A 14,413-nucleotide genomic window follows, 5' to 3' on the forward strand; every position below is an offset into this window, starting at 1 on the left:
TCACAGATCACGTAAAACTGTCAATCATCCGTCACCCATCACCAGTCGTTTTAAGTGTAGTGTCACTTACGTCTTGGGTCACCCTGTGTGTCAGGGTTTCTCAGCTCCAGCCCTGCTGCTCTGGGGCTGGGTCATCCTTGTGGTGGGGGTCTGTCCTGTGCACAGAAGGGTGCAGAGCAGTGTCCTGGCCTCCACCCGTTACATCTGTGACGACCAAAACTGTCTCCAGATGTTGCCACATGTCCCTGGGCGGGGGGTGGGGGGGGAGACGACATCATCCCCAGGGCAGAAGCCCTGCCCTATCTTCTTATCACAGTTATTCTTATTTCCTTATTATCGTTACTGTTGTGAATGGAATCTTTCACATTACGTTTCTAAGTGGTTCATATTTTTATGTGGGAAAACTTTAGATTTTTGTCTTTTGCTTTTGAAATTGACCACCTTACTACGTTCTCTTGCTGTGTCTACTAGTTATTCTGTTGATTTTTCTTAGTTTTTTTTTCCAAGTAGAAATTATATGGTACAGCTAATTTGACTTCCCCTTTTTCGATAGTTACACCTGGCAGTTCATTTTCCTAAGAGCGTTTGTTGGCCAGCATTTCTAGAACACTGTTCTAGGTCATTTCTAGAACCAGTGTCTTTGATAACCGGCATTTTTGTCTTTTTCCCGACTTGACTTGGAAAGCTCGTCCTGTTTTTGCATTTGGTTTCGGATTTATGTCTGTCTCTAGGTATTTTTACTTTGGAGTTTTAAAATGAGTTGAGAATGGATGTTGAATGTATCGGATATCTTCTTAGCAACACTGAGATGAATGGAGAGTAAATCTCTGTGTCTAGAATAAACTCCAGATGAATGTGGGGCGTTAAACTTTGTTTCAATTTGCTACTGTCTATTCAGGATTTTTCTCTCTTTTCCAGATATAGGTGCCAGTATTATACTAGCGTTTTAAAAAAATATTAAGAAAATTTTTCTGTGCTCTGACACTTTAAATATTATAGGAAATGATGTATCAAAGAATAATATGGCTACAATTCTCTTTAAAACTTAGGAATGATGTATCGAATAATGTTTACTTTTAAATTTTTTGAGATAGAAATAGCATGCAATAAAATATGCAGATTTCGGGTGTTTTGCCTTTGACAAACATGTGCCTTTATGCACTCACTACCCTGAAGAGACATTTCCATCATCCTGAGCCCTCTCTGCCCCCTTCCCAGTGGATCCCGTCCCCCAAGCTTAGTTTTGTCTTTTCTTAGATTTCATACAAATGGAGTCATACGTGTACACGCTTTCATAACTGGTTTCTTTTGCTTAACATGAGCCTTTTGAGATTCATTCAGTGGTTTTTCCTTTATATATACAAGGAGTTTCCTCTTTTATATAATAATATGGTTTTAAAAGTCCTAAATAATTTCATAAGCTTGATAACAAAACAAACACCCCTCACTCTGCCCCCTCCCCGTCTCCGAGCCCTGCTTCCCAGTAGTGGCCCCTTTTCCATTTTTCTCCTTTCCCCCCCAGCCTCTGGGTTCTGCCTCCATATTTCTAAATCAAGTGCAGCTATTGCCGTATCACGACTTCCTGCTCTGGAAGAACAGGATTGAGCACGCACAGCCCCACCTTTCCTCTCTGTCTGCATCCTCTTCCTCATATGCACGCGCCGAGTTTTCTGGTGACATCGCAGCTCACTGTTTGCGTGATTCGCCCCAGTGGAAGGTCACGGCTGAGCCGAGGTTCTGTTCTGAGCCTGTGATGTTGCCCTTCCTCCTGCCCGGAGTCAACCGTGCTCCGTGTTCTCCTTGCCCTCCGCCGCCTCACCTGACGCTTCTCCCATCCCGTTGGGCACGTGGTCGGTCCTGCGCTCCTGCCCCACGCTGTCTCCAGCCTGCTCCAGGGCTGTCACCCCTTCCAGTCCCAGTTCCCTGGATTTCTCTCCCTCTCCCCCGGGTTCGATCAGCCTCCTGGATTGACTGTTTTTTTTCTTGTCATTCATTTGCTGGAACACAGCTTCCAGTGGCTTTCTACCATTCGACCACCGCCAAGCAGTTAACTCAGTTCTGACGCTGTCTTCCTGGAGATAGCCTCGGGTCCCACAGGTGAAGGCTCAGTCCTCCAAGACAACCCCGACCCCCACCCCAGATGCCACTCGCAAGTCCAGGTTGTCACCTCTATTTCTGCCCGACCGGTTATAGATCAGGGGTTCCCATGACCGCCTCCTTGGGTTTGAGTAATTTACTGGAGTGGTTCACAGAACTCAGAGAAACATGTTACTAAGTAGATTACCAGTTTATTATAAGATCATGTAACAGGAACAGCCAGATGCGAGAGATGCACAGGGCGAGGGATGGGGAAAGGAAGGGGCTTCCGTGCTCTCTGAGCGCACTGTCCTCCCCGAGTCTCCATGAGTTCAACAGCCCGGAAGCTCTCTGAACCCTGTCCTTTTGGGCTTTTATGGAGGCTTCATCACATAGACCTGATTGATTAAATCATTGGCCGCTGGTGATTGATTCAACCTCCGGTCCCCTCTCCTCCCTGGCTCATCACTAGTTGGTTTCCCAGGCAACCAGCCCCATCCTTAGGTGACCTGGGGGTGCCTTTCCAAAGTCATCTTATTTCCAAAAGTCATCACAAAAGACACCTTGAACGCTCTCATCTTGGGTAGTTCCAAACATTTTCAGAGCTCAGTGCCAGGATTGGAAGGAAGACCAAATAGATATTTCTTATTATAAATCACAGTATCATGCTTTCTAAGCAACTGTTCCCGGCAGGTGAAGTCTTGAGACCTTGCCTGCCTGCAGGTATCTTTATTTGACTCTCCCAGGTGGTGAATACTTGTGCAGAGTTTTTTTGAAATTCTAGGTTAACGTAATTTTTCTTCATTGTTTCAAATGCAGTTTGAGGGGTCTCCTGTGGCTGTTGGTGAGATGCTGCCTCAGCGTGGCCTGATGAGCGGTGCCACGTCCGTGCCCAGGATCCAAACCAGTGAAACCCTGGGCCGCCGAAGCAGAGCACGCGAACTTAACCACTCGGCCATGGGGCCGGCCCTTAAACTTAGCCATCTTATTTTTAATTTCCGAGAGCGCTTTCTCCTTTTCTTTTATTTTCTTTCATAAAGCGTCTTTTTCAGTATCCTCTTTTACTTCTGAGTGTATTAACCAGTTTTTTGTTTTTTGGACTTTTTCCCTGCATTGGCTATGTTTTTTCTGAATGCCTTTGTTTTCTCTGTTCATCCGGGTCTCTGCCTTTGACCATGGGGCTTTCTTCAGGTCTCTGGAAGACTCTTGGCTCTTAGTGCACGTTCGGAAATAAAGCTGTGAAGGATCAGCTGGAAGTGTGTGCTTGCTTGAGAGCGTGGCCGCTCCTGACCTCTGTCCGTGGAGCAGCCACTGAGCTGAGCTTTCCACCAGCGCACCTTCAAAGCTTTCTTTTTGGATGTCTTTTCTCTGGGGCCTTTTAATTCATCCAGAAAAAAAGTCTATTGATCTTCTAGGCTGTGCGTCCCACGCTGACCTCAGTGGCCTTTCCTGTCCCACCTTTGGCCTCGAGCCCCACCCTGTCTCACGTCTCCGTGTGTGTCTTCTGTATCTTTCACCCTCTCTCTGACCACTGCTGTCTGTTCATCTGTTTGTCTCTTATTTGTGGGTTCATTCCCCACATTTGTCCTCTATGCAGAGTCTGCAGTCGGATCTGTTCTACTCTTTGATGCTTCTGATGTGCTTTTGGTATTTACAAATGTTTTGAATTTTTCAAATGCTTCTCATAGTTTGCAAGCTCACTTTTTTTTTCTTTTGAGGAAGATTAGCCCTGAGCCAACATCTGCCACCAATCCTCCTCTTCTTGCTGAGGAAGACTGGCCCTGAGCTAATATCTGTGCCCATCTTCCTCTACTTTAGATGTGGGACGCCTGCTCCCGCATCGCTTGACAAGCGGTGTGTAGGTCCACGCCCAGGATCCAAATTGGGGAAGCCCGGGCTGCCAAAGGAGAGCATGCAAACTTAACCGCTGCACCACCAGACCGGCCCTGCCAGCTCACTTTTTATCTCCTATTGTTCAATCATCTTTACTTTGGGATCTTTTATGGGTTTATGTTGTCTCTAATGTCTTTGAGAGGATATGCATATATCTCTAGTTCACCTTTTCTTCCATTTGTAACGTGTGTGTAGGTCTCATGTTGAAGCCTGTTTAATTGTGCCTGCAGATGGGGTGGCATATTGAGCTGGAAGAACCAGATGCTTCCACTCTGATGTAGTTAAAAAGACGGAGACTTTTACCCTCTGAGAGCTGTGTGAAAGTGGGGACAGTGCGTGCACGGCATCTCCCCTTTAGTGAGGAGTACGTCACAGGTTCAGATCCTCCTCGGAAAATAGAAACAAGACCCAGTTCTTGACCGCAGAGAATTTAAGAACCTGCTCATTTTCCTCATGTTCTTAGGTGGACCCCCAAATCTAAGCGCAGCAAATGGGTCACAGGGGCCCTTGTAGCTCCCAGGGGGGCCAAAAAAGACTTGCCATTAGCATGACCCCAAATGGTTTCCTGGCAGGAATACACTGCTCGGTTTTGTCCAGAGGATGTTTCCTGCGGAGGAAGGGCACCCCATCAGAGAGCACTGCAAGCTGTGCGGAGCAGGAAAGGTACAGGTGTGGAGACAGCCAGGGAGATGGGTTGGGCCAGCCCGAGGCAGGCTTGAGTGACAAGCTTTAGAGCCATGACTTTTATTCATGATATCCTGGCTCTCCAATGACCTGTGATGAACCACACCGGCCACCCGCAAGGTGTCGGCTGGTTTTGGAGCAGAGAGTGAGAAAGAGTGAGGTCGAACATGCGCTGTTTCCTGGTGGTCTTGCTTTGGTCTGGTGCTGAGTGGGTCTTTGTGTGATTGAGGGGGACGGAGAGGATGAAGGGAGAAACCTTTGGACGACTGTTCCCTTTAAAATGAACTTGGGTGCAGCAACATGGCCATCAGCAAACCTACAGATGGTGGATTTGATGCTTAGTGTGGGATGGCCAGGCAGCTTGGAGGTCAGCGGGGTGCCTACGTGTCCCTGTCCCCTTCATTAGCGAGGAGAGAAGGCATCCTCTTAATATCTCAGCTTTTAAAATTGACTTAAGTAAAAGACCAACTGAAATCATCCCAGAAGGTTCTCGTGAATTCCAAGAAAGCAAAAAGAAATAAGTTCATGGAGTGTCTTAATCGTGCATCTTCTGACAGCCTATTTGAGGTCAACTTTGTAGACCGTCTTTTTTTAAAATTCTGCCTTTTTGTTTGGCAGCTCGGGATGCCTCGTACTGAAGTTGTGTGTTAAATTCTTCCATCGTCTTGTAAAACTTAGACCGTGATTTTGTTATGTCGGTGATGACATAGGTTTGCAGGTGTATGTTGAGTTCATGCGGGATGAGCTTTCTGATCCAGCAACTTTGGTCAGGAATTCCACCTGGATTTCTCCATGGGGAAACGGGACTCCTTTTTGGATGATCCCCGTGACTCATCTCTGGGAAACGCCGTATATCACGGATAGTGGAAGCCGACAGGTGGTGACAGGAGAGCTCGGAGCGTGTTGGTGTCACCTGGTAGAGCACACAGGAGCTTTATCAGTTCACCTTATCCTTTTCTTTTTAGCTTAAATGGAGGGTTTAGAGCATATGTTAGTACTGGACAGTGGGATTTTTGTTTAAACTTGGATGCCTTTCTTTGTTTTTTTCTGAGGTGCTCTGTCTCAGATCCGTGGTGTTTTCCTTTCTAGGCAAACAGAGGAATATTTTCTTCCCCGGATGCTCCAGGACCTGACAAAGCAGGTGAGTCTCTGGGAATAAAACTCCTTTTTCGGCCAAATGTCACTATTCTAGGCCAATGGGTGGACCGTGTGGGGCCAGGCCCTTGGGATCAACATGACAGAAACCGCCTCAGCTGGTGTACGTGAGAAACGGGGTTTCTGTGACCAGCAGGGAAGGGTCTCAGGAGCACAGACCTCGGTGGGCGCCTCCTTCCTCGTGCGTCCCTCATGCTCTTCCTGTCCCTGCCCCCTTCTTCTCCTCCAGCTCCCGCTGGCGCGTGTGTGTGGGGAGCGTGCTGGGGGCCTCCTGCCCTGCTTAGTGGGCTGTTTCCTCTAGGGCTGGGACCTGGGGGCTGCCCGAGGGGCCGAGTTGGGGGTTTTCTACTTATAAAGCTCACGGAAGACTTCACGTGGCTGCCTGTTCGTTCTGTGCAAACCCTGCGTCAGAAATCCATCTTGTCTTCTGAACCGGGCTGGACAGGCCCATCGAGCCTGATCTTGCAGCCCTAACTCGGGGCCTCATCCATCCTCCTCCTACAGGGGACAGCTGGAACACTGCTCTGTCCCCTTCCCGTGGCTGGTTGGGAGCTGGGGCTGCAATGGGGGTCTTTGGGGGCCCTTCGAGTTCTCTGCCTCCGGCCTCATTTCTCATCTTGGTTGCCAAGTGTATGAATTTGCTTAGGCTGCTGTAACAAAGCCCCCCAGACTAGTTGGCTTAAACCGCGGGATTTATTCTCTCCTGGTCCTGGAGGCTGGACGGCTGAGGTCCAGGTGTGGGCGGGGCTGATTCCCCCTGAGGCCTCTCTCCTTGGCGTGTAGACGCCGTCTCCTCCCTGTGTCCTTACAGGGTCGTCCCTCTGTGTGTCTGTGTCCTCATCTCCCCTTCTTATAAGGACCCCAGTCACACTGGATAAGGGCCCACCCTAGTGACCTCATTTCACCTTAATCACCTCTTTAAAGGCCTCATCTCCAGTAAGGTCACATTCTGAGGTGCTGGGGGTCATGTCCCTAACAAGAATTTGAATGGGACACAGCTCAGCCTGGAACACCAAATCCTCTGCACCCTGATTATTGCTCTCAGGGTAGCTCATAAGGATGTACTGAGCCTCCGACAGAGTGGGTCAGCGGGAACGCAACTGGACCTTGGCTCAACCTGAGCAGGCTCGAGGGGCAGGGGTCCACCACTCCCCTGACTCCCACCAGGCCCCAGCTCCATTTTCCTCTTTGCCATCGTGGGTCTCTCTCTGCCTCTTGCTTCCCAGGTGGACAGTGGCTGCCCTGAGCCCTTGGGCTGAGCTCGCCCTGTCCAGGAGCCAGACTGAGTCGCTGGTACCAGCTCTGGCTCCGAGAGGCGGGCTCGGGCTCAGTGCCCTCTGCACTGGCAGGGATGGACTGGCTGAGGTTTGGAAAGAGACCGTCAGCCTGGTCTGATCACCTCCCAAGTGACCTGGAGACCTTTCTGACCATGAACTGCAGGAATGAGCACACTTTAAAATCATCGTGACCTGGAACGCAGTGTGGGCGGGTGTGGAACAAACACATCAGCAGCAATCCTTCTACAGGGAGACGCACCCCACTTTCATTCTCCTTTCTCCTGTCTTACTGATCCTGTCATATCTTAAAAAACATACCACTGGTGACCCACTGACGCAACGTGGGGGTGTGGTCTGCAGCGTGAAGGATTCTGCTGGGTCTCATTGGTCACGGGGCACGTTGCACCGATTGGCCCCGAAATGAATGTGGATGACAGTTAGGGGCATTTTCAAGAAACGAGTGAAGACGGCCTGACACCACTACAACTGGACCATGTGTCCCGGGCTCAGTCCCAGAGCGCGTTCCAGACCTGTCTGTATCCCTCCCGTTGCTCTGAGTCCTGGGGTCCTCACAGCACGACGGGGTCAGGCTTCCCGGCCTGCCCTGGGGTCAGGTTTGCGAGGCGCCAGGGAGCAGGGGACACACAGGTCCCGCGACCACCAGCACAGGGTCCTCTGCTCAGGGCTCTCCGTGATGCCACAGGTGAACAGTGACTGTCCGCGGCAGGAGGCATCGGAGAAGAAAGTGCTGGGCGTGCGCCCCGGTCCTTGCCCTTGGCGATGAAGGGGTTAACACACAAAGGTCAGAGAACCCAAACGAGAGGCTCTGGGATGCATCCAGGCCTCCTGCGATGATTTCTCAAGCACAAGCACAGCAATACCGTGACGTAATTTTGGCGCAGAAAGACATGCCGAGGCTGGGCTCGAGCTAGCAGGTAGCAGAGGTGTCTGTGGACGTCAACCCGTCTGTGCCCACGTTACCCGGTCAGCGTACACTGATCTCAGTGCCGAGTGAGACCTGTCGGCAGCCTCCGGGGGTGCTCTCTCGCTCCCAGCACCTGGCGTTGACACATGTGGCTCTCGGAGGAGGACGTCCCTGCGTTCTGTTTCCGGCCCTGCTACTCGAGAACTACGTGGCTTTTGTCAGGTTTCTTGGACTTCGTCAGACTGAGTTAGGTCATTTCTGACGCAGGGCTGGGAACGCTCCCTGGTGAAACGGTCAGGAGCCTAGATGACGTAGACGTGCTCAGCACCGTGCCTGGCAGAGTAACCCTGTATTAAGGAGAGCTGTTATCATTAATCACAAGGATGACGATGGCAATTTGTGTCAGTGGAAACTCCAGGAGCTGAGTCATGGTTTGTGGCAGACACGGTCAGCTCCCCGGCAGCTCAGAGCGTGGCTTCTCGTTAATGAATGGCTGACCGGAGGCCCGTAAGGGTCGGCCGAGGAGATGCCAGCTAGCGCTGGGCCACCTGGGCTGCACATGCTCCACGCCGAGGAAGGACTCATTTGGGGCTTGAGACGAAACGGGCGTCTTTGTGAAAGTCTTCCTGGTGACGTGGGGGGTCCTGGGTCAGTAGGTAGCCCAGAAGGGCGATGGCCAAGGGGCCTCATGCACTCTTGTCCTCCAACTGCAGGAAACCGTGCCCTTTGGAGACGCGGTGCTGGCCACCCGGGACACCTGCATTGGGAGCGAGATCTGTGAGGAGCTCTGGACACCCCACAGGTGAGCCCCGCCCTCCATCCGGTGGACGCCTTCCCTGCACGACCAACTGGGAGGACTGGGGGTTTGCACACATCCTGGAGTCGTGGCCTTGCCCGACCCCCGGGGGCTTGCAGGGCCGGGAGGGCGGGTCAGGAGCATAGCCAGTCTCTTGTCTTCACCTGCCTCTGCCCGCAGCCCACATGTCGACATGGGCCTGGACGGCGTGGAGATCTTCACCAACGCCTCGGGCAGCCACCACGTGCTGCGCAAAGCCCACGCCAGGGTGGACCTGGTGACCATGGCCACCACCAAGGTAGGTGTCGGGCTGGCATGCTGGAGTGTGGGCGCCCCCAGCCGGGCACTGTGTCTGTCTCACACGCCTCCGAGTCCCCAGTGCCGAGCACAGGGCGTGGCCCAAGCACCATGGACATTCACGGCCAGTGCTCAACAAGCATACACGAGCTTCCGTTCTGGGGCTGCACTTGCCCGACCTCATTAACCCTTGCAGCCGCCCTGAGAGACAGATGCCACTGTCATGCCCGCCCTCCAGAGCTGGACGCCAGCACGTGGTGGTCAAGTGGCTGCTGGGCTCACACCCTAGCCGTCCGGCTCCCGGGCTTCCCACTGTGTTTCCAGACAAGTGACATGATGCCCGGGAACCAGGACATGCCCCTTGCCTGTTGGCATCGTGGCGGAAGCAGGGAATGCCATGAGTTTGTCACTCTCACTGGGTGGCGTGACGTGGCGAGGGCCGTGGTGCTTGGTCATTCCCAGGACAGGTGTGCATTCAGCCGAGCTGGGTGTGAATCCTGGCTTCGTGACGTGGGAGTTTGTTCTTTCTGAACCCCCGTCTCTCCTCCCCTCTGATGGAGATGACAGCGCCTGCCCCGTGGGGTTGTCGGGAGGCAGAAACACGTTTTGCATGATGCCTGGTGCTCGGAAGGCCAAGACAGTCCAGCTGCGTGGCAGTCCCGCACACCTGTGCCTTCCCTGCTGGGGGCGCTGACGGTGACCCAGTGGGCTGGGGGTGTCTGAAGCCTGCGTGAGCCGGCTCGGCAGAGCCTCCCGTGTTTGGGCGGGTGGGAGGCGGAGGGGACGGACCACAGCTGACACGCCCCCTGTTGGCTCTGCCTTTTCCAGAACGGCGGGATTTACTTGTTGGCCAATCAGAAGGGCTGTGACGGGGACCGTCTCTACTATGACGGCTGTGCCATGATCGCGATGAACGGCCACATTTTTGCTCAAGGATCCCAGTTCTCTCTGGACGACGTGGTAAGGAGCGGGCTCGCGTGCCACTGTGGGCACGCCCAGTCCAGTCGGTTCTGTTGTTCGGAGGCCGTTGTCTCTGCCCCCTCCGAACCAGGCTGTCTCGTGGGGGCCCCGTGGGGTGTCCCGCCTGCTTAGATCGCTTCGCCCTCGCCTTGTCGGTGAGGGAGGGGTCCCCGCCCCGCGTTTAAGGAGATGGTCCACACACAGCATGCGGCACTAGGCCCTGGACAGGTGAGACCCACAGCTGTTTCTCAGTCACACACGCACCGCCCGGGGGAGGAGGCCACCAGGCTGAGGGGGTCAGCCTGAGGCTGCACCTGGGAGCAGAGTGAGCAAGCAGGGGCCGTGGGGAGGGGGCTTTGCAGTAACCAGAGGGTGGGTGACCCCCGTGGAGGATGCGATTGGCTGGCGTGAATAGTTCCACGGCTAGCGGGACCTGAAGTCACCGTCTGGGAATAAGCAGGCACCGTGCCTGGTCCCCATGGTGAGGAGGGTTTCAGCCAGGGGACCTCACCCATGAGAGTAGGGTGGGGAGGGCCATGGCTGATGTCAAGGCAGCACATGTTCACTTGCAGGCCTTACGTGGCCCCGCCCACGAGTGCTGGGAGGCGGGATGGAGACCCCCATGCTGTTCTGGTGGGGACGGCCTCCTTCCGGGGGTCTCTGGTCTCACTGCACACGGTGATGGCCAGCCGCCTGGGGGCCGGGCCACGTGTGTCCAGGGGAGCTGGGCAGTGCATTTCAGAAAAAGCGTCAAGAAGTGCTGAGGGCTGGCAGGCATGTGGAGCGGGCAGAGGGCGAGGATGTCAAGGAGGGCAGGCTGGGAGTCAGACCTGCGCAGCCTCCCTGGTGGACTGAGTTCTCCCCGGAAGGGGTCGCACGGTCCGGGACCATGGAGCTCCCTCTCATGGCGTCGCCTGGCTCGTCTTTCATCCCGCTGTCTTCAGCTCTTGTCCTTGGGGGCACGAGTGCTGGAAATGCTGATGTACTGAGGCAGGCGGTGGCAGGAGAATGAGTCGCAGGCAGGGCTGGAGCGGGGCGCGCCCTCGTCATAGAGCAGTGAGTTCTCCCGGGCCCTCTGTCATCACGTCTGTTCCTTCATTGCCTTTCATCCGCCCCAGTGGGCTTTCGTGTGATGCCTCCCGCGGCCACCTTGGCGTTGCCGGCAGGGAAGCGGTTAAGAAATCAGACTTCGGGGGCTGGCCCAGTGGCCGAGTGGTTAAGTTCGTGCGCTCCGCAGCAGGCGGCCCAGTGTTTCGTTGGTTCGAATCCTGGGCGCGGACATGGCACTGCTCACCAAACCACGCTGAGGCAGCATCCCACATACCACAACTAGAAGGACCCACAACGAAGAATATACAACTATGTACCGGGGAGGGGGGGGTGCTTTGGGGAGAAAAAGGAAAAAATAAAATCTTTAAAAAAAAAGAAATCAGACTTCGCTTTCGAAGTGGCTGAGTGCAGGGAACCTCGCAAAGAATCCCATCGTGTTTTCTTGCCCCCCGGGGGGAGGCGAGGGTTTGGCAGACTCAGCTGCAGCAGGCGGAACACTGTCTGCGTGTGAAAGCGTCCTTGTTGCTGTCATCCGGGCTCTGCTTTCCAAGTGACAGTTCCCCAGAGGCCCCCTGTTGTCCAGTATTAACCATAATAAAGACGGAATGGGGTCAAAGAGAAAGAGCAGGTTCCTGCAGATGGCCTTGTGTGTCCCTCTGTCCCTGGAGACTGCTGAGTTGTTTTTCGGTCCAGGTTGGCTTGGCCAACACATTCGGCCGGACATCAGAGCTGCAGGCAGCTTGGTGGCAGCGTTGACTGGCGGGTGGGTCGGGGGTCTCCTGCACCAGGATAAGCAGGTGTACAGATCCCTGCAGGTGCCGGCCCCACCCAGGCCGCCCTGAAATGGACTCCCAGGGGTCCACTCTGGTGATCTCCAGTCACACTGAAATCTGAGGACCTCGCCTTCCCCTCCTGTGCACGCATCCTCTGTGATCTGCCCAAAACGGTCAGGAGAAATTTCATGGCACAGACTCGGTTCACAGAGTCACCCCTTCTGTCCCCTCCGCTCCGCGGAACAGATCGGCGACCCTCTTCTCTGGCACGTGCTGCTCCCGGGCTTCCTGGCCTCATGGGCTTTCTGGTGTGTGCGGCCTCAGTCGCCGTGGGTGTTGAGGCTCACCTAGTCCTGGAGAGGTGGGACGGGCCTTCTTCTCATGTCAAGACTCATGCCGTCCAGGGGCTTTTCATTTCTTGCGGCTTCTCGCTTCCCTTGGCTTTGTCATGCCAGAAGCATGGTGGCTTCGGTGGCTTGTCACTTTGGCAAATGACAGGAGAAGCAGACCTCATGGGAGCCGCCTGTTCCCATTCTCTTCACAGATGTTTCCAGCTTGCGTTAGGCCCGTGGTTGACAAAGGCAGCGTTGGGTCCACGGGCCCCAGCCGTCCTGTGTCACCCGTGGTATACAGAGCAGTTCCTGCTGTCCCACGCTTGTGTGTATGAGACCATATTCTAATAACATAGTTTGATTAGGAATGCTTTTTCATAAAGAAAGGAATGACATCTGGGAGTTTAGACCTTCTGTTTTGTGCTATGTGTTGCAAGTGGCAGAACCCCCCACCTCAGCTGGGGTCAAAGGCAGGGCAGTGTCACCTCCTATAGCACAGGCAGCACATCTAGGCCAGGACCCTGGGGTGGGTTGCCGGGGCTCTGGCTTCACCTCTCTGCCAGTTTCCAGCTCTGCCTTCCTCTGTGTTGGCTTCATTCTTGGGTTGTGTCTCCTCATGGTCGCAGAATGGCTGCAGCAGCTCCAGCCATCTCACCTCCACACAGCCACATTCAAAGGTAGAAAAGGGGCCCTTGATTCTCGGGTGTCTGAGAAGAGAGAGGCCTTCTCAGAAGCTCCCATCAGACATTTATTGACAAAATTGGGTCCTGTGCCATGATTAACAGATCACTGGCAAGGTTCTGAGTTCAACAGAGATTCTGGGGGCAACAGCAAGGGAGAAGGGTTATTGGTTGGCAAAACACTGGCCGCCCCTCTCCCTGAGCCCCTAGGAATCCACGGGTCCCCAGTCCCTGCCTTCCAAGGCGGGACGCATCTGGGTGTAATTTGGCACACCTATTAAAGTGCCCAGATTACAGGAGTGAGTGAAAAAAACCCCAGGAAGTCACCTTTTCTCCTTGAAACTCCTTCTCCAGGAGGTCCTCACTGCCACCTTGGACTTGGAGGATGTCAGAAGCTACCGGGCGGAGATTTCGTCTCGAAACCTGGCGGTAAGCGCTGTAGTAGACGCCACTGTAGGATGCTCATCAGAGACCTGGAAACTTGTTCTTTTTTAATAACGGCTTTATTGACTTATCGTCCGCCGACCACGCGATTCACTGATTTAAGCCCGTGAGTCAGTGGTGTTTAGCATCTTCACGGAGTTATGCAGCCGTCACCACCGTCTGCATTAGAACATTTTCATCACCCCAAAAGGAAACTTGTCCCCAGTAGCCGTCACTCCCCATTCCCCACCCCCAGCCCCTGGCAACCACGGGTCCGCTTTCTGTCCATGGATTTGCCTGTTCTGGGATATTTCCTGTAAATGGAGTCATACAATATGTGGTCTTTTGCGTCTGGCTTCTTTCACTGAGCATATTGTTCTCGGGGATCACTGATGTCATGGCGTGTCCGTGCTTCCTTCCTTTGTATTGTCAGATGATTTTCCCCCGAATGGATAGACCACCTTTTGTTTGTCCATTCGTCTGTCCACTCCTGGATATTTGGGTTGTTTCTGCTTTTTGTCAGTGACGAATACTGCTGCTAGGACCGTATGCACAGGTTTTCGTGGGGACATATAGACGTATATGTCCTCCATTTGTCTTGGGGACGTACCTGGGAGTGGAATTGCTGGGTCTTATTTTAATGCTGTGTTTTAATCTTTGGAGGTGCTGCCAGATTCTCCACGGCGGCTGCAGCATCTCACGTTCCCCCCTGGGACTCACGTCTTAGGTTCTGATTTCTCTACATCCCAGCAGCGCTTGTTACCAGCTGTCCCGATTCGAGCCGTCCTGGCGGGTGTGGGGGATCCCACCGTGGTTTCGATGGGTGTATCCCACTGCCTATGGGGTCCTGCTCCTCCCTGGGTCTCAGGAACCCGTGAGGGTTTCGGTACTGAGTGGGTGTCATGCTGTCCTGAATGTCCATCGCAGGCCAGCAGGGTGAGCCCCTACCCCCGAGTGAAGGTGGACTTCGCCCTCTCGTGCCACAAGGATCTGTTGGAGCCACTGTCCGAGCCCCTCGAGTGGAAGTACCACCGTCCTGCCGAGGAGATCAGGTGGGGGTCCTTCGAGTGCAAGAAGGGATGCTGTGGCTCC

General features: G+C 53.8%; 1 protein-coding gene across 7 annotated transcripts in view; it reads left to right on the plus strand.

Moving 5' to 3' along the window:
* NADSYN1 (NAD synthetase 1) overlaps positions 1-14,413 on the plus strand; it is a 42,644-nt gene that overhangs the window by 13,681 nt on the left and 14,550 nt on the right. For all 7 annotated transcript variants that reach the window (XR_011424154.1, XR_011424153.1, XR_011424155.1 and 4 more), the window contains 6 exons: positions 5,743-5,794; positions 8,724-8,812; positions 8,987-9,104; positions 9,932-10,063; positions 13,253-13,327; positions 14,249-14,373. Coding sequence is in view for 4 of the 7 variants with exons in the window: in XM_023654659.2 (XP_023510427.1) it covers positions 5,743-5,794; positions 8,724-8,812; positions 8,987-9,104; positions 9,932-10,063; positions 13,253-13,327; positions 14,249-14,373 (591 nt within the window). In the remaining 3 variants the exon portion in view is untranslated. The remainder of the gene's footprint in view (positions 1-5,742; positions 5,795-8,723; positions 8,813-8,986; positions 9,105-9,931; positions 10,064-13,252; positions 13,328-14,248; positions 14,374-14,413) is intronic.

This window comes from Equus caballus, chromosome 12 (assembly GCF_041296265.1).
Source record: "Equus caballus isolate H_3958 breed thoroughbred chromosome 12, TB-T2T, whole genome shotgun sequence".
Taxonomy (NCBI): domain Eukaryota; kingdom Metazoa; phylum Chordata; class Mammalia; order Perissodactyla; family Equidae; genus Equus; species Equus caballus.